Below are 22,512 nucleotides of genomic sequence, written 5' to 3'. Positions count from 1 at the left end.
AACTCTCTGATACCTCCAAACAATGAAAAGGGCTCTATCTCAATGCCCAGTCAATCCCCAAACATGCACTGGAATTATGGTGTCTTTTGGATTCTGAAAAACCGGACATTTGTTTTATAACAGAAACATGGCTCCATGAGCAGGCTTCCCCCGATGTTGCTACTGCATTTCCTTCTCAATACCACTTAATTAGGCTAGATAGAGCTGTTAGCAGAGTTGGGGGGATAGCCGTGGCCTACAATGACAAATTGGAAATTATTACGTTAGACTCTTGTATCACTGATAAAGCAGAGGTACTCCTTTTTAAAATTGCGACTCAATCAACCGGAACATGGAGAGGGGCCCTAGTCTATAGACCCCCATGTCAAAAAACGAACGTTGTAAATCATCTACTTGAACTAATCGCCCCTCATGTATTAACTGCAGATAATTTTATCCTAATTGGCGATTTTAATTACCATGCCGAGTTAGTATCGGACCGCGACACGAATGAATTGGTAACGACTTTGGAGACGTTAGGTCTGGTCCAGATGGTGGTGGGTCCCACTCATCAGGCTGGCCACACCCTGGATATGTTATTTACTAATACAACTAAACTTAAAGTAAAGCAATCTTCACCCCTACTCTGGTCCGACCACAATCTATTAAAATGTTGTTTACCCTTAGGTACCTTAAACAACCGTCCTAATAATGAATTTACCTGGATCAGGCCATGGCGTAAAGTTACTCAAGCAACATTCTCAGCTCACTTTAACTGCCAGTCTGTTTCCCATACAGAGAATATAGACCAGGTAGCAACAGCCTTTAAAGATGCAATCACACTGACCCTGAACAAAGTGGCACCTTTGTTAAGGTTAAGGCCAAAGCGTCGCCCTGGTTTACTTCAGCATTAAAAATTGACAAACTATCTACCAGGACTGCTGAACGTCAATGGGGGAAAGCAAAGACAAATGAGGATCGTATAACATGTAACCAGACTCATCACATCTATTTAAATAACATCAAACAGGCCAAAAAGCTGTATTTGACTAATAAGATCAACAAAGCCCTAAACTCCAATAAAGAGCTCTATAAAATACTGAAGGAGTTTACCAGCCTTCACACTTACCAGCACATTTACCTCCCCACGCAAGAATGGGTAGATACACTGTCCTCCTTCTTTGCTGAAAAGGTTAAAGATATATATAGGTTTTTCCCTCATCACAACATTAATAATGTAGACTCTCATCTAGCCATTAATAGGCATTCTACCTTGCCTCTACTATTGGAATTTAAAGCAGTCACTTAATAAGAAGTCTCCATTGCCCTAGCCAATATTAAATCAGGTTTCCCAGCAGACCCTCTCCCACCCTGTTCCTGCACAAACATAGCCCCTCTTCTCATAATTAAACTTACAGAGATATTCAACATGTCACTAGATCACGCCACGGTCCCTAATGGATGGAAAGCAGCACAAGTTAAGCCAATTCTAAAAAAGCCCGCCTCAGACCCACAGGTACCAACCAACTACCGTCCTATTTCGCTGCTGCCATACTTTGAAAGGTACTTGAGTCCTTGGTTAATAAACAGTTTACTGCCCATTTGAAAAACCACAGACTTCTAGACCCATCACAATCAGGGTTTAGGGCGGCACATAGTACAGAAACAGCAGTGGTAGAGGTAGTTGATAATATCAGACTGGCCCTGGACAACAGAGAATCAGCCATGCTTGTCCTTTTGGATCTGTCAGCCGCTTTCGACACCATCTCCCACTACATTCTAGAACAACAGCTTTGAGGGGTGGGAGTCAAGGGAAAGGCCCTGGACTGGTTCAAGAACTATCTAATGAACCATACAACCACAGTACAAATAGGTACCCTGGCCTCTTGTCGTAGGTCTGTAAGCATAGGAGTTCCCCAGGGCCCTATCCTGAGCCCAATGCTTTTCAACCTCTATGTAACACCTTTGGCCAGGGTAATCCGGTCCTATGGCTTTGAGACCGTGTCATATGCTGATGACACTCAGCTGTTACTCACATTTGGCCCTAACCCTATAGACACAATGACTTGTTTAAAAAAATTGCATGATTCATATTAACAACTGGATGGGCAATAATAATTTACAGGTCAACGGCAACCAGACAGAGACTATCCTGTTTGGTGAGTCTGAAGAGTACTGGTCCAACGATTGGTGGCCCCAAGCGTTGGGCTCATGCCCATCCCCTAAACAAGCAGTGCGCAATCTCTGAATAATGATTGACAATAAGTTGTCAATGAAAAATCATGTAAATGTTGTAATAGGCACTTACTATGGGATTTTGCAGAAGTTACGCAAAATCTTTAAATGGATTCTCATTGAATCCAGAATACCATTGGTACAGGGCCTTATTGTATGCCGTATGGACTATGGGGGTGCCTTATTAGCCTCCATAAATGAAAATCTACCCTCAAAACTTCAGATCTTGCAGAACATGGTTGCAGACTCATTTTAAATCTTCCATCAAGAGGCCCATCAGCCCCCAGTCTGAGTATTCTTCACTGGCTTCCGGTAAAAAAGAGAGGCCTTTTTAAAATTCTATGTCTCACCCACAAGAGCATACACGGAACCGGACCTAGTTATTTAGCTAAAAAACGAAACTGGTATCAGCCAGGTAGACTCCTAAGATATAGCACAAAATATATCTCCACCCCGTAACGAATTCGCACTGTAAAACAGTGGTTGATCTTTTTCTTTTCTTGCCCCCAACTTTTGGAATAAGCTTCCGTCTCATCGTCTTTCCTTCTCTGATCACAAGCATTTTCAGAGTGAACTAAAAACTTGGCTATTCGACCATCAATAATGTTGTTCAGATCTGATTTCTAGCCTATATGGAGTCTTCACAAGTGCCATAAGACCTTCAGGTGATTTGTGTGCTTAATAAGTTCCTTTGACTTATGTCTGTTTCCAAGAAAACAAGCCGTGCATGTATGCCACACTAGCAGTCACATCATCTCACTGCCAGTAGCCTGACTATCACTGTGATGTCACACTTTGTGACTTCATCACACCTGCTGAACTGAATGACCACACAAGCTCTCATTCCCTTGCACTCTCTAAGTCACCCACAAACATGGTCTCACACATACTCTCTTCAGACACCTCCGTCCTTTACAATATCACTGGCATTGATGAAAAAACCCAATACACTGCTGTGGTATCCTGGAGGCTATAGTAAAAGTCCTTAATGCTTTATCAATCAATCAATCATGGAATTTTAAGCGCGCTACTCATCCGTGAGGGTCTCAAGGCGCTGGGGGGCGGGGGTCCCCAGATCTGTCTGCACATCTGTTTAGCCAAAGAGGCAGGTCTTGAGGGTCTTCCTGAAGCTGTTCAGGGAGGGGACGCGTCTGATGTCTGCCAGTAGCTCTTTATCAGCTTCGGTTGAAATCTGGAATGGTCTGGCTCCATAAACTGCCTCCTTGACAATGGAGGCATTGTGGAAACACCTTTTTTTGAGGAAGAACTTAACTTTGGCATCAGCCATGACGGGCAGATCAAGATGCCGCATTTAGGCAATCGACCGGTGGGACATGTGCAAAACATTTACAAGATGTATTCTGACAGAAGACTGAAAAAGAAGCATATTGTCAAACTTCTCGTGTGTCTCTTGTAGTTTCCTTCTGGTCTTCCAGATAGATGGAGTGCGTTCCTGATGGTGGTGAAATTAACATACATGTTTCTATCATGGAAGCTTTTGTACCTAGGCTGGTGAATTGCAACTAAACTCAATGACCGGGATTCAATTCTGGAAAGCTTTGTGAAATGTTCACAGACTCTTGAACTCAGATTGCTGATGGAAACTTCTAATCACAGATTCCTCACATTATGAATATTGCACTGCCGTCACAGTGGATCGGAAACTTTTAAGCAGTACCCCTGCGAACAGGTAGGTGTAGTCGTGTTGCTCCTTCCAAATGTCATTCTACTCCAGAAGGATGAGTGGAGCCGCATATAAGCACTACTCACGCACACTGACGTCAGTTCCTTTCTTTCCATGCCTTCAGATGCGAATCCAGAACTACGCCGTAGTCTTTTTTGAGACTTCTAAAAAAAAAAAAGAGATTTGTCCGAATTTTTCCACTGTGTTAGGGAAATATGTCCCTTTCCTATACAAAAGGGTTCAATCCATGTAGGGATGTTGTAAAGAGATGTCTGTGACAGACCCTGACAAGACATACTTGTGGTGCTTGGGGTCAGAAAAAATCTCCAGGGCTTGAAATGACTGCGGCCAAATTAAACCGAAGGCCATATGGGACCATGAAACAAAACTCTTATTCACCAAACAACGGAAGACTGCATGCCGTGACTGGTTGAAATTGAAAGGAAGGTCACGTTCCTGCTTCTGAAGTCGTTCTGTGGCAGACCTTTGTTGTGGTCAAAGTCTTCAGGTATATGAAAAAGATGCAAAAGAAATCAAAGCGGAATTGTCCTTTTCCCGGTACCACCCAGTCTTGCTCCCGATCACTTGAGGAGCCATTTCCAAGCCTGGTCCTAATGCACCCCAAATATCCAGGTCCGTTGGCGATGCTGCTGCAAGTAGAGGCCTTTAGGAAGCCCTTTCAGCATATCTTTGACATTTTACCAGTTGTCTCTGGCACGCCTTTGTGTCGCAAGGACCTGCAGAGCTCTATTGGTGGGTCCTTGTCTTGTTTCTGGTCCTAGCCCTGCAACAGAGGAAAGTGCTCGCTGAGCTGTTCTTATGCAGAGTCTGGCATAAGTACTTGATTTACAACTTCCTACTATGGAGATAAACACTAATGTCCTTTCAGAGGTTCTCTATTCTACCTAGGCATCTACCGAACTTCTCTAGTCATTTAATGAGGGCATCAAAAATATCCTCTGCTGCAAAACCATGCTGTTAATTTCCAGGTAGCAAGCAGGTCGCTTGTTACTTTAAACCAGCTCCACGCAACCCTGATTTTCTCACACAGCATCCCACGTTGAAGAGTTTGGCGGTTCAGTTATATTCCAGCAAAGTGAATGCTAACACCTTTCCTTCCACTCCACCAGACCATGAGTCCAAAAGAATAGAAACTTCTGGCTAGCGTATGTTCTCTTCTGCAAGACTTGCTTTGCGTTCTGCCGACACCAGTTGTCTCCTCGATTGCGACACCTGTGTGTTGAGGGACAAAGTTCCTTTGCCAGTAATTCCAGATTATCTCCATGCACCTCAAAACAAAAACTCCAGGATGGGCGTGATGCAGTTTGTGATCCACTCTGGCTTTGACATGACTCATTGCTTAGGTCCGGTGATCGGCACAAGTGTGGTGCTTCAGCACCATGCCTCAATAAGGTCTCCGGGAGTCTCTGGGGCTATCAACGCATCCCTAATTGATATGCTTTTCAGGCGAAAAAGCGGATTCTGCCCTGGAACCTTTTGAAGAGAGTAGGGCCATAACAAGTTTCTTGGGTTTCTCTGCACCCACCAAACAATTTCATCAGCAATTTCACCCCTGTGAGGATTTGCTAGGGGCCTTCATTCCTGCCAACGCCAGACTCTACAGCCTGCTCAGGAAGCTTCCCAGCCCTTTCATGGCAGAGGCCATGGTTTGCAAAGACAACACCCAGAGCATCAAGAACAATATGCAGCTCAGTCCCCTATCCCTTCAGCAACTGGAGCACAAAACCTCTTTAGTGTATACTATCTGACACATAGACACCCTGCCAGAGGCAGGATCCGTCATTTCATCCAGGGGTGGAAAACAGTACGCCTGAGAACCTTCAGGCTTAGCAAATAAGTCTAAATGTGTCCCCCTAATCATAGTATACCCAGGAAATTGTAGCCTATGAACAGGTAGTCCTCTCATCAATAAATCAATTGGAAGGGAAAAGGAACTATATTTGGACAAATGTAACATCACAACAACAAAAAGCTATTAGAGATTTGAAAAATGATGACTACAGTTATAACGCCGGCCAATAAGGGGGGTGTAGTAGTGGTGTGGCCCAAAGATATGTATTTGACGGAAGGGAGAAGTCAAGTCTGTAACCAGGAATGGTACAGAAAAATAAAGGAAGACCCCATACCTCAAATAGAAAGAACCATCGCTAAAATCTTAAAAGAAGGCCTAGATGAAGGAATCCTGGGAATCAAAGAATTCAGATTCTTGAATAAGAAGCACCCACAGATCCCCATCATCCTATTTTTTACCTAAGCTTCATAAATCATTGGTTGTGCCGCCTGGAAGACCGATTGTATCGAGTGTGACTCCGTGATGGAACCAATCTCTAAATAAAATCGAAGTTAATAGCTGACCATATAGTATGTTGTCTCTCATGCTCCCCGGGTGGGAGCTCTTATAATGAAGAATTGTATTCTTACCCGTAGCTTTTCTGTGTAGCATGGTCATTAGTACATTTCCTTGGGGGATAACCTCAACATCCCAAAAAGTTAACTCTGTCTTGCTCTTAGTGATGGTAAATTTGATTTCCTCATGTCTTGTGTTCAACCATCCATGAAACTTACAAAGATCTTCCTCTTATCCATTCCAGAGGCACCAGATATCATCTATATATCTGTACCACTGGAGCAAGTGCTCCTTAAAGGGGTTCCCATTGTCCACAAATCTATCTTCGAACCTGGCCATGTACAATATCGCCATTTCTGGTGCGAAGGGACAACCCTTTGCAGTCCTCTTTGTTTGGATGTAGAGTGAGTCCTCAAACTTGAAGTAATTTTTCTTTAATGCCACCTCTGCAAGTCGAAGTATGAATTTAGTAGGCACTCTATGTGGATGTGCTCGTGTCTCTAAATAAAATGCAATCACTTCTAAGGCCTCCTCTTGGGGAATCCAAGTATACATAGAAATTACATGAAATGAAACCAACCATTATTGTGTAGCATTAAATTCTTCATTGTAAGAGCTCCCACCCGAGGAACATGAGACAACTTACCATATGGTCAGCTATTAAGGATTAGGAGAAACTGTTCCCGTAAAGAAGATTTTCAAATTCATGCTACGGCCTTTTGTGACCAATTGAGAAGTAGGGGTTATCCAAAGAAATTACTCAAACATGTCATCAAAAGAGCTTGGTATACTCCACGTGAAGATCTATTGACGAGAAAAACCAAAACAGCAGTTAGACAAACTGGTTTGTGTCTTGACCTTTGGTCCACTCACGAACACATTTCATCAAATAGTGCTCAAGAATTGGCACCTTCTCCAAGATCTGGAATGTTCATTTGAACATCTCATATTTGCAATGAGGAAGAAGTGGAAGTGGCTACACCTAATTTGAAAAAGGACCTTAGGGCTCAATGTAATTTACAACCAATTGAGGGGCACCACAAATGTGGTAATTGTTCGGTTTGTGAATTTATGGTTGAAGTTACTGAATTCAGACATAACACCCAGAAGTGGCTACACAAACAATTCTTGAACTGTAAAACAAAGAACATAATCTACGCAGTCATCTGCACATGCCCCAAAATATACATTTGGTACAAAAGGGGGTGGTGATGGACGGAGCCTGAACCAATCAAACACTCACACCCAGTCAAAAGATCTGGGTTTATTCCATCACCGTTCTTTAGCCCACTCTGCCACCCCAGTTCAGACATGGCTTTGGCAGTTCGGGCTGGACTGTTCCCATGAGGCACAGGGTCAGACTGATTTGCATATGGCCATGTCTGAACTGGGGTAGCAGAGTGAGCTAAAGAATGGTGATGGATTAAAAGCAGATCAGTTGACTGGGGGTGAGTGTTTGATTTGCTCAAGCGCTCCGTCCATCATCCTATTTTGTATCGCTTTGTTCGCCCTAAGTTGGCAGGGTATGCTCAGATGTGAGTCCCTTGCTCACTTTGCCACTGGATTCAAGCTAGCCTGGCAGATGACGGCTGAAATGCCAGAAACCGGTCCCAGGATGCTTGTTTCCGGTCCAGGGAAGACATGGCTTTGGCAGTTCGGGCTGGACTGTTCCCATGAGGCACAGGGTCAGACTGATTTTCATATGGCCATGTCTGAAATGGGGTGGCAGAGTGAGCTAAAGAATGGTGATGGATTAAACCCAGATCAGTTGACTGGGGGTGAGTGTTTGATTTGCTCAAGCGCTCCGTCCATCATCCCCTTTTGTATCGCCAAAATATACATTGGCAAATACATCAACAGGTTAATCAACGTATTGTTCAGCACCGTTCCAGAATAAAAAAAAGGTGATGACAGCACCTGTAGTCACCCATTTCGTGGAGAAGAACCATAACGAAAAGGAACTTAAATGGACAGTGCTCGCTGTAATCGAACAAAATCCTTGAGGAGGAGACGCAGAAGCGCATTTACTTCAAAAAGAGACGTACCTCATACTGAAATTTAACAGCACGACTAATGGTTTAAATGAAATGTCGGAACTATCAAAGATATAATGAATTCCAATTCCCAGAACTCGAAATCCCTAATTGCACCATTACATGCTGTGGAATATGTGAAGTACAAACACGTTAAGTGCTTATTAATTAAATTAGAACACAGCAGTGTTGTTTACCTCTCAACATCCCAAAAGGATTATTTCACCTTCAAATTCACATTGTTTTAATAATTGAAACCGGAGCTGCCCAGTGCCCGGGTTTAATATAGACCCTGTGCAAAGCAGGAAGTAACTGCCATTGTCCGAAGTGGGAAAGACGAAGACGGAACGCCGCAAGTGAAAGATGTACTTCCACAACAAGATCGCAGACATACACAACAGCTTCAGCACACAGCCGACGCACCCTACGACCGCACCAGCACCCCCCGCCACCACCCTCCGCGCCTGGACCCCGATCAACACCGAAGAGACCTTACGCAGGATGAACTCCATCCACTCCGGATCTCCAACCGACCCCTGCCCTCATCACGTCTTCAACAAGGCCGCACCCCATCTCCGGGACATCATCAACGCCTCCTTCGACACCGCAACCTTCCCGGAGAGCTGGAAGCATGCCGAACTCAGCGCCCTCCTAAAGAAACCATCGGCCGACCCCACCGACCTCAAAAACTACCGACCCATCTCGCTCCTCCCGTTTCCTGCCAAAGTCATCGAGAAGACCGTCAACAGACAGCTGGCCGCCTTCCTCGAGACAAATGGATCCCTCGACCCCTCGCAGTCCAGCTTCCGGGCGAACCACAGTACCGAGACTGCCCTCATCGCAGCCACTGACGACATCCGAGCCCTGCTCGACAACGGTGAAACAGCGGCCCTCATCCTCCTGGACCTCTCCGCGGCGTTCGACACTGTCTGCCACCGCACCCTAATGCAACGCCTCAGCAACGTCGGAATCCAAGAGAAGGCACTGGAATGGATAGTCTCCTTCCTCGCCGGAAGAACACAGAGAGTCCGCCTCCCCGCGTTCAGATCAGAAGCCACCGAAGTCATCTGCGGCGTACCACAAGGATCATCACTCAGCCCCACGCTGTTCAACATCTACATTAGCCCCCTTGCGGCCATCGCACGCCAACATAACCTCAACATCATCTCCTACGCCGACGACACCCAGCTGATCCTCTCCCTCACCAACGACCCCGCCACCGCCAGAACCAACCTACATGAAGGGATGAAAGACGTAGCCGAGTGGATGAGGAACAGCCGCCTGAAACTGAACTCAGATAAGACGGAAGTCCTCATCCTGGGAACGTCCCCAGCCGCCTGGGACGACTCCTGGTGGCCCCCTGCCCTGGGCAGCGCACCCAAACCAACGGACCATGCACGCAACCTGGGCTTCATCCTGGACTCCTCCCTCTCCATGACCAGACAAATCAACGCCGTCTCCTCGTCATGCTTGAACATCCTACGCATGCTACGGAAGATCTTCCGGTGGATCCCCACCGAAACCAGGAAGACGGTCACCCAGGCCCTCGTCACCAGCCGACTGGACTACGGCAACTCCATCTACGCCGGAACCACTGCAAAACTCCAGAAAAGACTTCAGCGGATTCAGAACGCCTCAGCACGACTCATCCTCGACATCCCCCCACACAGCCACATCTCCGTACACCTAAGAAACCTGCACTGGCTCCCCGTCAACAAGAGAATCACGTTCCGACTCCTCACCCACGCACACAAAGCTCTCCACAACCAAGGACCAAGATACCTCAACGACCGCCTCATCTTCTACACTCCCACCCGCCAGCTTCGATCGACCAGCCACGCCCTCGCCGCCGTCCCCCGCATCCGAAGAGCCACAACGGGAGGAAGATCCTTCTCCTACCAGGCTGCCAAGACGTGGAACTCCCTCCCCACCCACCTCCGCCTGACCCAAGACCACCTCGCCTTCAGGAAGCAACTCAAGACCTGGCTGTTTGAGCAGTAGCGGGCCCCCCCTCCACAAGCGCCTTGAGACCCTCCGGGTGAGTAGCGCGCTATACAAATGCTTGATTTGATTTGATGTAAGCCTCTTTTGTTTCTGCTCAAATACATTGTTGCACTGCTGCCAGAAAAGGTGTCCCTAATTGTTCACCAAAGAACAGGTTCAGAGAAGCTTCACTGAGAGCAACAATCTCACTGCCCCACAAGTAAGCCTGAGCATTGTTACGAGCAATTGATTGAATAAATGGGATATGGTAGACGCATGTAACTGATCTAAATGGCACACCTCGATCCACAGGAGGGTCCACAATCCATTTGAATGCACAGTTCTCTTCCATCAAGATGTAGTGATCCCGCGGCGATGCCTCTTGAATACTGAAGTAAGACATCCACAAACTCTGAGTGTTAGGCAAATGCAGTGCCAACATTAAGTATTTATGACACTTTTCCAACTTTTTTATATATTACCTAACAGAATAGCCTGTGAATTTACATACTCCTCACATCTATGACAAAGAGATTTCCAACAAACAAAGTCAGAGTACCATTCAGGCATAAACACAGGAAGTTACCATCTATTTTATCTCATAGAATAATGGCAAGTGGGTGGTAGAGATAAAAAAAATAGCAACACCGTCCTTTTACTTTTTTAGATTACACCAAGTCTAACCGAGTCAAAAACCCTGAAGAGAGCCCCGAGATTATCACTGGGTCTTGAAACGCGTCGGCATCCCCTTTTTCTATTGGAGATTCTTTAAACCATGAAAATCAGAGCCCAGTGGGTTATTCTGTAACATTCTCCCCCAGTGGACTCGGTCTTTAAAATTCTTTTTCCAAATGGTCAGCACCCTAACAAAAAGACCATCATAAATTATATGTTTTAGTTCTGATGCATGCATTCGATTTTCACAAAATTGACTGGTGTTTAATTTAGTATGCGCAATTGTTTTCATGTGTTTAATGTATTGTTAATTTTGTTGTTCAATTTATGTAAAGTTTCATGTGAAATAGAAAATGTTTTCTCAGTTTCAGACGGTCATGACATTGACAAAATAGAATTAAATGAAATACATGGTTAAATAAATAACCAGGGCCAATGAATCAAGATTGGGTCCTTTTGTCGGTTTAAATAGTGAACAGCAGTGAATGTTGTGGCTAAGACTCTTGTTGTGTAACTTAAACTAGGCCCTGCCCAGCCACCTATCACTTGGGCCAAACCCCTTTCTTCCTTTACTGTCAGAGGAAGACACGGACAGTTGCTTACGGAGAACATCGCTACATGTGGTAATGCAACAGACCAGGCGGAGAAGGGTCTTATGGTTACCGGATCAACCCTCCCTGTTCAAGTAACCAGTTGTGACCTATTTCCTAAAAGGACTTCAACATATGTTTCCCCCCTTCACTATGCCCCAATAGGACCTTCATTTGGATCTAACATCTTTGATGTGCTCGCCCTTCGAGCCTATGCACAGTTGCCCTCAGCATCTCTTGACCATTAATATTGTCTTCTTAGTGGCCATTACATCGGTCAGGTGGATTAGTGAGCTTCAGGCACTCTCTGTGCTCCCTCCATACACCGACTTCTTCCCACATAAACTGGTTCTCCGCAATCTTGCTTTTTTCCTACAGAAGCTGACATCGGCTTTCTATGTTGGCTAGAGCATCACTCTGCTTACCTTCTTTGCTCGGCTCATCCTTCTAAAGAGATGGAAAGATTCCATCGCCTGGACCCAAAAAGTGCTTTGCAGTTCTACAGTGATCGCACCAAAGAGCACCTGTTTGATGATAATCTCTCTGTTGGGTTCGCCGAAGCAAAGAAAGGTAATGTTGTGCAGAAATGGACCATCTCCAGATGGATTGTGCTCTACATTAAGATCTGATATGCACTGGCCAAGAAGCAACACCTTGAGGGCTTACTGGCTTATTCCACCAGAGCCAAGACTGTGACTAGTGTGTTAGCTTGTGGAGGCCCAATCCTGGACATCTTTCAGGCTGCTACGTGGGTATCTCTGCACACGTTTACCAAACACTACTGCCTCAGCAGTCCGGTCTGTTGTGACAGACACTTGCTTATTTTGTCCTCTAGGACTTCTTGGTCTAATCTGTTTGCAGACACTCCCCTCGTGAGGGATTAATTAACTATTCATTCAAAGGTAAGCAATTTGCAGATAGAAGTCTATCAGATTGAGCAAATTACTCACCGTTGGCAATGCCTTGTCTGGTAGAGAATCTAGCTAGCTGCAGATTCCTTACTGATCCTACCATACACCTTGCTTCTGTGAACACATTTTTTAATGTTTAAAGCGTTCCTCTTGGTCTTAGGCTCTGTACAGTGGTTCATCAGTGTGCTTCTGTGGCTCTGTGCTTCGGATGGGAAAATCTCCCGAAAAGAAACTGATATCAGTATGCTAGGGTGGTGTCTATATAGGGAGTACGCACGTTACAACGGTGTAGCTGACGTGGAGCCAATCAACACCACCTACCGGTGCGCAGAGGTTCTTCTAAAAAATGTCTGCATTCAGTCTGATGCCCGGGAATATTGTAAGGTAAGGAATCTGTGGCGATATAGTGCCTGCCAGATAATGCATTACAAAAGGTAAGTAACTTGTTCTTTTCATTTCTCTTGAAGTTGGCTTGTGGTTTTTCAGAGAGATTATAGAGTCACTTGTGACTCTTCAGCACTTATTTTGGCAGGGCTAGCCAGTGTCTTTTTAATTTGTTTGAGCCAGCAAGGCTTTACTTGGTTGTGTATTTTTCCAGTTTGAAGAAGGTGAAGAAGGAGATTGAGGCTATATCTTCATTAGTCTGCCTATTTGGTCACTTATACCTGTATCACTGTTTCTTTTACTTGGAACAGTATATTTCCCAAGAATAAGCCAAAACTGAACAATATAGTTCACTAGTATATGCCAGCCACAGCTCATTGGTCAGTATTAAGTTGGGTTTCTTCACATTGTGATGATTATTGTACCTTGTATTTCAGGATCAGTTGATTGTAGCTTTAGAACCATTAAAGACCACTTTACACAAATTTCAGGATGTCAAGAAGGAACAAGAAGCTCTAATTCAACACCAAGAGGTGAGTGAGTTTCTTTCTCATTTGATCCAGTGAGTAACATAGTTTATGCTGCATTAATCTGTTATAAAGTCACTAACTCAAACTGGCTAGCGATGTGGTCCTGATTCGTATGTTGTTTTTGTCCAATTTACATATATGTTGTCCTTACCCTTTTGATTTATTCTTAACGGCCCATTAGAGGGCATGGTCTGAGGTATCCCTCTGTAGTCACAAGCTGAAAGTGGTCAGAGTATCCTATAGTATTAGGTTGCTTTAAGTGACCCTCACACGTTCAGGTGAAACCCATGACTTTCAGCGTGAGAACACAGAAGGAACCCTTTTACCCTCCCCTCTAAGAGGCCTATACGATTACCCCAGTAGGGTAAGGACAACACCATGACTATAACTCTATTATGGGTTCATATAATTTAGCATAGTTTTGCTGTGGGGTGTTTTTAATGGCCCATATTGTGATTTATCAGATTTTTAAATTTTATAGTTTATTATATAGCGTAAACTTGACCCGAAACAGGTATCAGAGCGCTTTACGTAGCACCAGCTGCATTACATTTTTGTTAGGCACAGGGAGATTAAGTGATTTGCCCAGATTCACAGGATGTTCAGCGTCATTGCCGAGACTCGGATCCAGTTCCCCAGATTCGAGGTCGACCGCCCTATCTGTTAGGCCAACTCCTCTCCCCTCAGATGATTTCACTTCAAAATAATTAAGTTTATACCTTGATGTTGCCAAAAAACATATTTTAAGTCCAAACCACATGCTTTGCCTGAAATATACTTTTACAGGTATCTACCTCTGAGGCCACTGAATAACCACACATGGCCACTGAAGCTCCAGTTTGTCAATGTCAAGCAGTAAGAGAGGGGTTTAATAAAAATAGATACTAACCCTTGCATCTCAAATGACGCAATGAGTGATTCCACTACAAAACAGGACAACATGTAGTTCACCCAAATAAGCAACCCACACAAGGGCATCCTGCTGAGGACCTATTAGCCAAAATGCAATAGCTCTCAAAGCTACTTCTGAAAACGTTCTCAATCGCCCAAGTTTCCCTGAGAAGGCAAATCCCATGATGGTCTAGAGTTGGGCCCACTCTAAATACTCTAACTTCGAATTCATCTGAGATTCCAGCTCATAACAGCTGCAGTGTTTGATGCCGAGATCAAAGAAGAAAAGGAATTAGAAGGAGTAGCAGGGTGCTGCTAGGCATAAAGGAAAGTGTGGGTCTGAACTACATTAGAAGGTGTGGAGTGACAGATGATGTTTGGGGAAAGCACCGGCTGCAACTGTTGACAGAAGTAGCCCAGCGGGTGACGGGTGATTAGTTGGGACACACAGAAAGACTGGCAATTAAACAGCAATTTCAGAACAGTGGCAGGATTCTTACAATTAACAATCAAACAATCACCTATCAAGCTCTTATCCAAAGGGCCCACCCTACAAACCGTCAAAATGTCAGATCACAGTGAATACAGAAAGTTAATAGTTGTATGAAACCACTGAAGTACCTTATTTTGAAATTGAACAAAGGATTCAACACTGTGCGGTGCCAATAGTGAGAAACTTTTGTTAATACTGCCACACATGGGCAATCCTTAGGAGAGAGGTTAACTGTGGGGAGATGCAATTCCTGACGCAGTGGAAATTCCAGTCCCCCATTTGCCCTTCCCCCCCCTATTTCTCTCCCTCTGGCACAGGAGCTATCCTGCTCAAAATCGGCAGAATTCTTTGGCCTGGGCCACATCCTTACAGAAGAATGTATAACAAGGAAAAGTAGTACGAGGGACCAATCAATTTTTTATTTTCGTACAAGGCACCATCAATTACCCTGACGCTTACAATGTTTTGTACATTTGAATATACATGAATCTATCAAATAAACGCATCATATGACTGGGCTTAGTACATAAATCAAATACTCATACATCAGACATAATATATATACATAAACCAATACATAAAGTCAGATATAAATCACAATCACATATATAATACAGTACATATACACAATATATACAACATTTACAAAAGACCCTAAATGAAACCTAAATAGATGCACACTCCTTATTTTGAGTAATACACTCTGAGGAAGTCCCCTGTGCGCCTGAGGTATCACACCTCTTTTCTCATTTGTATATAGGCGCCCTTAATCTAAAGCAAAATTCGAAATTATTAGACTCCTCCTATATTTGTCGACGCAGTCGCGGTCGTGTTTCAGTCAGTAATTTCTTTCAGCTTCATCAGGACAAGGATATAAACATATCTGCAGTTTTATTTTCACTCATAATATCACCACCATTCTTATATATCACGGGCACCCAAATACCCGCATCACCGGGATCCAAAGATACATTCGAATCCTGCGTATTAGTGCTTTAAATTCTGGTCCAAGCAGACACAAAAAGTCTCGCTGTCTGTCAAAGTGAATCCTCCACCTCACTGCCTGTATAGGCGGTTCCCGTCACCCAACTGAACACGTGGTCCTCAATCTCCCCCCCCCCCCCCCCCACGCTCTCGAGGTGATCCTTACAGAAGGGCAGTTTAACTAATGCCTACCCAGTGTTATAATCCTCATTTGCCAAACAATGGGAAGGAGGAGTTGCACTTACTCACAAAAGATTCAAGATCCCTGTAAAGGCTGTAGCAGACTCGGATCGCTGAGACAAACTTGGGCGGGGTTTTTTTTTTGTGGGTAGTGCGGAAAGTTATCAAAAACAATTTCTGACTGGATAAGAGCAACTAAAGTGCAAGTGACTGGCAGGTACGCAAAAATAGTAAAATTCAATGGTAAAATGTTATTTTGATCCTCCCAACTGGGTTACAATCTAAAACATAATAAAAACAAATAAAAATCACTCAAAATGGTGATGCAATAATTATAATATACAGTCAAAGTGACTTTTTTCACTTTGACTGTATATTATAATTATATCTGAGGGGGTGTGGCTAAGTTTAACTTTCAGAGTTCTGCCTCAGTGACCCCCAGACCTTTGAAAAATTGCTTTACTTCAGCCTCCAGGATGACAGATATTTTGTTACACAGAACCATTACTGCCTCAGCAGTAAATTATGCGCCATAGCCAACAGTGCCCCCTTTGAAGCTAGCGGGTGAAAAGCAGGTCATTTTTCATTTGGTGCATGTTTGAACCCTCTTCCTTTTTGCTGGCTGGCCATTAACTGTAGATGTGGATATGCTCAATAGTTGCTCCGACTGCACCGGGGCATAAGAAAAGAGCTCCAACCGTAGTGATGGAAGAGTCCCCAGATGCTGAAGCCTCTGCTGTTTGACAGTGAGGGTGCACTGGTAAAGTAGGAGTAAGAGACAGATGGCGCTCTGCGAGTTCAATTTCCTTACTTATGACACCTACTGCACGCAGCCTTGTGTTTTTTCATTTTGATAGAGCTAGACAAGTCCGTAAATGGGTACTTATAGGGTAGCAAGGACCAAACAAATAATTATTCAATACCTTAGAGGACCACACGTGATAGTGTAGGCAAAGGAGGGATGGCCTAACCCAGTCTCTTCTGGGCGTAGAAGGGCTCAGTCTTGGTGTGGGCACGCGACTTGGAGTGTCGTGTGCTGCGAGGAGAGTGCAGCGCAAGTTTGTAGAAGCCCATTCTCTTCCTACTTAAGCGCTCGGCTCAATTGCAGGCAATAAGTCCCACTCAGCCCTCACTGAAGCAACACAGGTGTCCCGCGCCACAAGGAGATTACAGTGCTTACAAAGTGCAAGTTCATAGAGGTCCCTCCTCCTCTTTAGGAGCTTTGCTTGATTTTTTTATTTTTTATTTATTTGACATTTGGTATACTGCACGACTCGACATTGCGCTGCTCAAAATGAGGATAACACATTCTAAAGCAACTAAGTCTTCAACCTCTTCTTAAAGTAAGTGATATCAGAGCAGGAGTGGAGAATAAAAGGAAGTTTTTTCCAATGGTAAGAGGCTGTATAAGAAAAAGATCTTTCCCCTTGACTTGAGGTGCATTTGCGTGGGATCACCAGCAGCGCCTTACCTGAAGACCTTAGACATCTGGGAGGCAGGTAAGGCAGACAATAGCAGACAAATATGCTGGGCGGGACTTGTGGAGGGCCTTGTGTGCCAGACAGCATAGTTTAAAAATGACATGCTTTTTAATCTGCAGCCAGTGAAGCTTCCTGAGAATTGGGGAAGAGGGCGAGTGAGAGGGAAGATTGCAGATTAGCCATGCTGCAGTGTTTACTGACCACCTGCAACTTGGACTGCAAGGTGTAGTTTACTGATGTCAATAGAGCATTCCCACAGTCCAGGCGGCTGGTGATGAGAGCCTGGACAAGAGTCTTCCTGGCGGTTCCTGGAAGCCTAGGGATTGTGGACAATGAAGTCCCACTCAGCCTCCAACTGAAACAACACAGGTGTCCCTTGCAGATTTAGGTTTTTCTACTTAATTTTCCCTGCCCCACTTTCTTTTTATACGTTGGGTTTCCTTTAAAAGTAGAATCCTCAACTTTTTCTGGAGTTCTTATTTTTCAGTCTTTCCTTCAAACTTTCTGTTCTGTACATACCCTGCAGGTGGCGAAACACTGCAGAAGCAAGTAGTCCAGGTCCCGAAGAAAGCCGGGGACCTCAGATGAGGCCTTTCAAGACTGCTGAAACATGCTAACCAGCTGGGTTGAGGATCACTGATCATCTTCCCTTATCCCCATTTCGATTGTAATATTACTATGGATGGCCACAATAAACATCTCCAAATCTATAGGTAATTTTATTGTTTTGTCTCACTGAATCCATTGCTAACTCATTATAAAAGATCTCGATGAAAGTGCTACAACAAACATAGAGCCCATCCATTCATTCTGGAATGGTGTCCAGATGAGGAGCAACCCAAAGATAAAACAATGCCCAGAGTTTGGTGTGGAGATAGTTTGCATCCTAATTTCAGATTAAGATTAAAAAAGCTTTATTCGGATTACTTGGTATCCATAAAAGCACAGCAGCATGACAAATTATTTAATAGTAAAATTAATTAATGATAAACAATTTATGGTTATCTAAGATACAATTTCATACATCAATTGCAGAAGACCAACTCTTTGTCGGCCAGAGTGAGTAACCACAAATAGGCATTGTCCAGGCTAATAGGCCTCTGCTTTTTAAAACATGGAGTTAAAAACCACTTGGCATATTTTAAATAGTATTTACAAAGAAACAAAAAATGTAAAATAGTTTGTCCGCTCACACCATCACATGGGCAGGTACATGATCTAGAATGGGGTGGGAGCCAAGGGGAATAAATAACACAAATGTAACAGTACATGCTCTTAGATGAAATAAAAGGCTCCTTTCCCAGTGGCTCATTGGTAAAGTGAGATGGATGGGTAGGGGATGCCTATGTTGTTCTATGGTCCTATAGCTTGAGGCATGCAATTATTTATTTATTTTTAGATTCCATAGCAATCCTTTCTGTATTATATAATTTATGCAGTGGTTCGGCTGTATTGGGGTTTAAGATAATACAGCCTTTATTAACACTACAAAACTTTGGTACACTCCAGGCAGCCAAGGGATATCCATTCCTTTCTCACATTTGTCCCCCTCACTGATAATCTCTCTAGTTAAAGAAATGGCCTGATTCTCCCAGAACGATAGCCAAAAAAGAGCAGGATGGGCATTTATAAAATCATCAATATGATTTAAATTAAGTTCCCTATGGCAAATGTATTGTGGGGTAGAGATTGGATCATTTCCTGACTCCCTTTTCGATCTCTATTCCGGGAGCTAAAGCTTTAGGAAAAGTGGCACTTCATCGTCCTGGACGGAGATGGGCCAATTTTTCACTTGCCAGGTTTAATGAAGCTCTTATGGTGGGGGATGAATTAAGGGGAACGGATGTGGAAACTGTTAACGATAATTTGGACCAACGCATCTTAGTCGCCCTAGACCACGTAGCCCCGCTTGCCCAGAATAAAACAGGGGGACGCGCACTGAAAAATGCACCTTGGTTTAGTGAAGAAGTCCGTATGGCCAAATCCAGGTGTAAACGGGCAGAAAGGCGCTGGAGAATTGATTTCGCCACACAAGCTAAATTGGACTATGTTTCTAGTAGGCGACATTACCATGGACTAATCAAAAAGGCCAAAAAAATCTACTATGGTACCAGGATTGGGGAAGCCGAAAATTCCTCGAAAGAATTGTTTTTAATATACAAATCCCTCTCAGTGGGAAAGCCTGCAGCAGTCCCAGAAGAGCTCTGTACAGTTGACCATTGCAACCGAGTAGCGGAATTTTTTTCCAACAAAGTCTCTACTATATACTCAACCTTCCCCAGTAGGGTTGACATGGACCTCGAGGTGGTAGAGGTATCTAAGGCATGTGATGAACGACGGGTGCTAGTAACATTCGTAACCCCACCCACTGAAAAACTCGTTCAGATCTGTGGGTCAATTAAATCAGGCTCCCCTCGTGACCCCACCACTCCTGGACGCCTGATGGGCAGTTTGCATGTCTTGGAGCCTCATATCCGCCGTCTTCTGGATCTCTCATTCGAGACTCACACTGTCCCGGATGCTTGGAAACGAGCGGTGGTTCTCCCCCTTCAAAAAAAGCCCAATGTTAGCTATGATAGGCTAGACAATCTTCGCCCCATCTCCCTCCTGCCATATATGGCGAAGATTGCCGAAAAAACTGTAAACCTCCAGCTGATGGGTTTTGTAGAAGAAGCTTCTCTACTCCATGACTCTCAATTTGGCTTCCGTCCCCGCCATTCGACGGAGTCAGCATTGCTCATGGCAGTAGAAGCTCTGCGACAGGGAGTGGATGAGGGCCAAACCATGGCCCTGATCCTCTTGGACCTAAGCGCAGCATTCGACACTGTAGCTCACTCCACCTTGCTACAGTGTCTGAATGATGGAGGGGTGGTAGGAGCTGCGCTTGGATGGATCCGGTCATTCTTGACAGGCAGGTGTTTCCAAGTTCGCCAGGGAGAGTGCTACTCTAGGGAGTTCGGGTTGGGCCAGGGCGTGCCGCAGGGCTCGTCCCTGAGCCCTACCCTGTTCAATCTTTATGTCTCTCCGCTGGCGACCATTGTTGAAGGCCACAGACTACGTCTTGTGTCCTATGCTGACGACACTCAGCTGGTGGTATCCCTCTCACGCGCACCTGGTCTAATGGCGGACAAGTTCAGAGTCTGCATGCAAGAACTGGCAGCCTGGATGTCCGCCAACTGCCTAAAACTTAATGGCAGCAAGACCGAGGTGCTCGTGGTGGGGGGGGGTCCACCTGTCTGGTCGTCGGCATGGTGGCCACCCTGCCTGGGAGAGGTACCTGCTCCATGTCATGAAGCAAAGAACCTGGGTGTATGGCTAGATGAGGATCTTACTTTTGACTCCCAGGTTAGTCGAGTGGTGGGGACATGCTTCGGCATTCTAAAAACCATGAGGAAGATCTTGGATTTCCTACCCATTGCTGCTCGCCGGACGCTGGTGCATGCGTTAGTCACATCTCGCATGGACTATAGCAATCTGCTGTATCTGGGGGCAACGGAAAAGGTTTTAAACCGCCTCCAGGTGTTGCAGAATGCTACCGCTCGCCTTGTTTTGAGGCTTCCTAGAAGATCTCCCTCCAGGGCAGCGCTCCAGGAGTTGCACTGGCTTCCGGTCAGGAGTAGGGTGGAATTCAGGGCTTTGGCCACATGCCACCGCATTCTGAGAGGAAAAGCCCCTGCCCCATTACAAAGTCTGGTCACCTGGTATGAGCCCACCAGGACGTCTTGCACAGGTCTTCTGAAAATCCCCAAAATAAAGAAAACACGCATGGGGGGTAGATCATTCAGATACCTGGCCGCTAAGCGGTGGAATGACCTGCCGATGGAACTTCGCATGGAGTTTTCGGAAACCCTGTTTAGGCGAAAACTTAAGACTCACCTCTTCAAACGCTAACTACTGTTGGGCTGCTACACGGTCACCCTACCCACCACAGCGCGGGGACACGCCTTGGGCGTAAACCAGGCGCTTTACAAAACTCCCTAATAATAATAATAATAATTGGGACACCAAACAGCTTCCTGTAAAACCTTATTTCTTGAGGTACCTCTGAATCATGAATATAGTCAGTCGCAGACCATAATAGCTTATGATTAATTAGGTAGGGATTTTTGGGACGATGCATTTTGGAATGCCCAAACTTTCATTGCCCATAGGAAAAGATTATAGGATATTTATAACTACACAGTTGAAAGTTATGAATGTAAATTCACTAGCAAATGGTTGTGAAGCACATATGCATTTAGAAGTCATAGACTCTCAAAAATCTCTTTAAGGGGAATTCTACTCCTTGTAGTTACAACACTCTGACATTTGACTTTATAGCTAATAACCTTTTTCAACATCAAGGATACTGAAAAAATACAATTGTTAAAAAAACACATGCCTCCATAAATATCCTTTTTGCATTTCCTCTCCCAGCTTCTTGTTTTGAATTCCACTAGATAGGTGGGTCTCCATAGTCGCTGACTTTTGTCATTGTCAAAAAATTAATTTCAGAAAAGCATATATAGGAATATATATATATATATATATAGAACAGGTGTCTCCAACGAGTAGCTTGTGAGCTACCAGTAACTCTCCAGCTACCTTTAAGAAGCTCTCCTGTCTGCAACCCAGCCTACGTTTATCAAAGCTTTTGCTTGGTGCATGAATTATTATGTATGTCAAAATTAAAAAGCATGTATTCTAGACATAAATGTTTGTATTTTCAAAACTCACCTGCTGATGTCTATAGAAAAATAATTGAATCTTCAAAATGAGTTTAAAGCTATTATTTGAGTTGAAGAGATTTAATACTCCTATTTATACCTTGGTGCCAGGGAGATTGCAGCTATGGTTTGTATTTACTACCCATGTAATATTTCCTTTCAAAGCCTTATTGACATTATGGCTGGAAACCCTGCCTAATGTACTTATGTGATACTGCTGACACTCTTGGATGGGTTGTTCAATTTTACATCACTAGTATTAGTAGCTCGGGATGATTTTTTACAAAAACGGTTGGAGACCCCGGATATAGAATATATTAGATATAGAATATATAATATTTGGATACATTTTATGATTATCAAAGCCTTGTATGTGCATTTCAAACTATAATTGCTTCAAAGGAA

The 22,512-nt window shown here is 44.3% G+C and overlaps 1 protein-coding gene across 1 annotated transcript in view; it reads left to right on the top strand.

Annotated features, from left to right (window-relative positions):
• LOC144768730 (zinc-binding protein A33-like) overlaps positions 1-22,512 on the top strand; it is a 271,971-nt gene that overhangs the window by 39,004 nt on the left and 210,455 nt on the right. The window contains exon 3 of the mRNA XM_078652609.1: positions 13,280-13,375. Within this exon, the coding sequence (XP_078508735.1) occupies positions 13,280-13,375 (96 nt within the window). The remainder of the gene's footprint in view (positions 1-13,279; positions 13,376-22,512) is intronic.

This window comes from Lissotriton helveticus, chromosome 7, assembly GCF_964261635.1.
Source record: "Lissotriton helveticus chromosome 7, aLisHel1.1, whole genome shotgun sequence".
NCBI classification, from domain to species: domain Eukaryota; kingdom Metazoa; phylum Chordata; class Amphibia; order Caudata; family Salamandridae; genus Lissotriton; species Lissotriton helveticus.
This window is presented reverse-complemented; position numbering and strand designations above follow the sequence as displayed.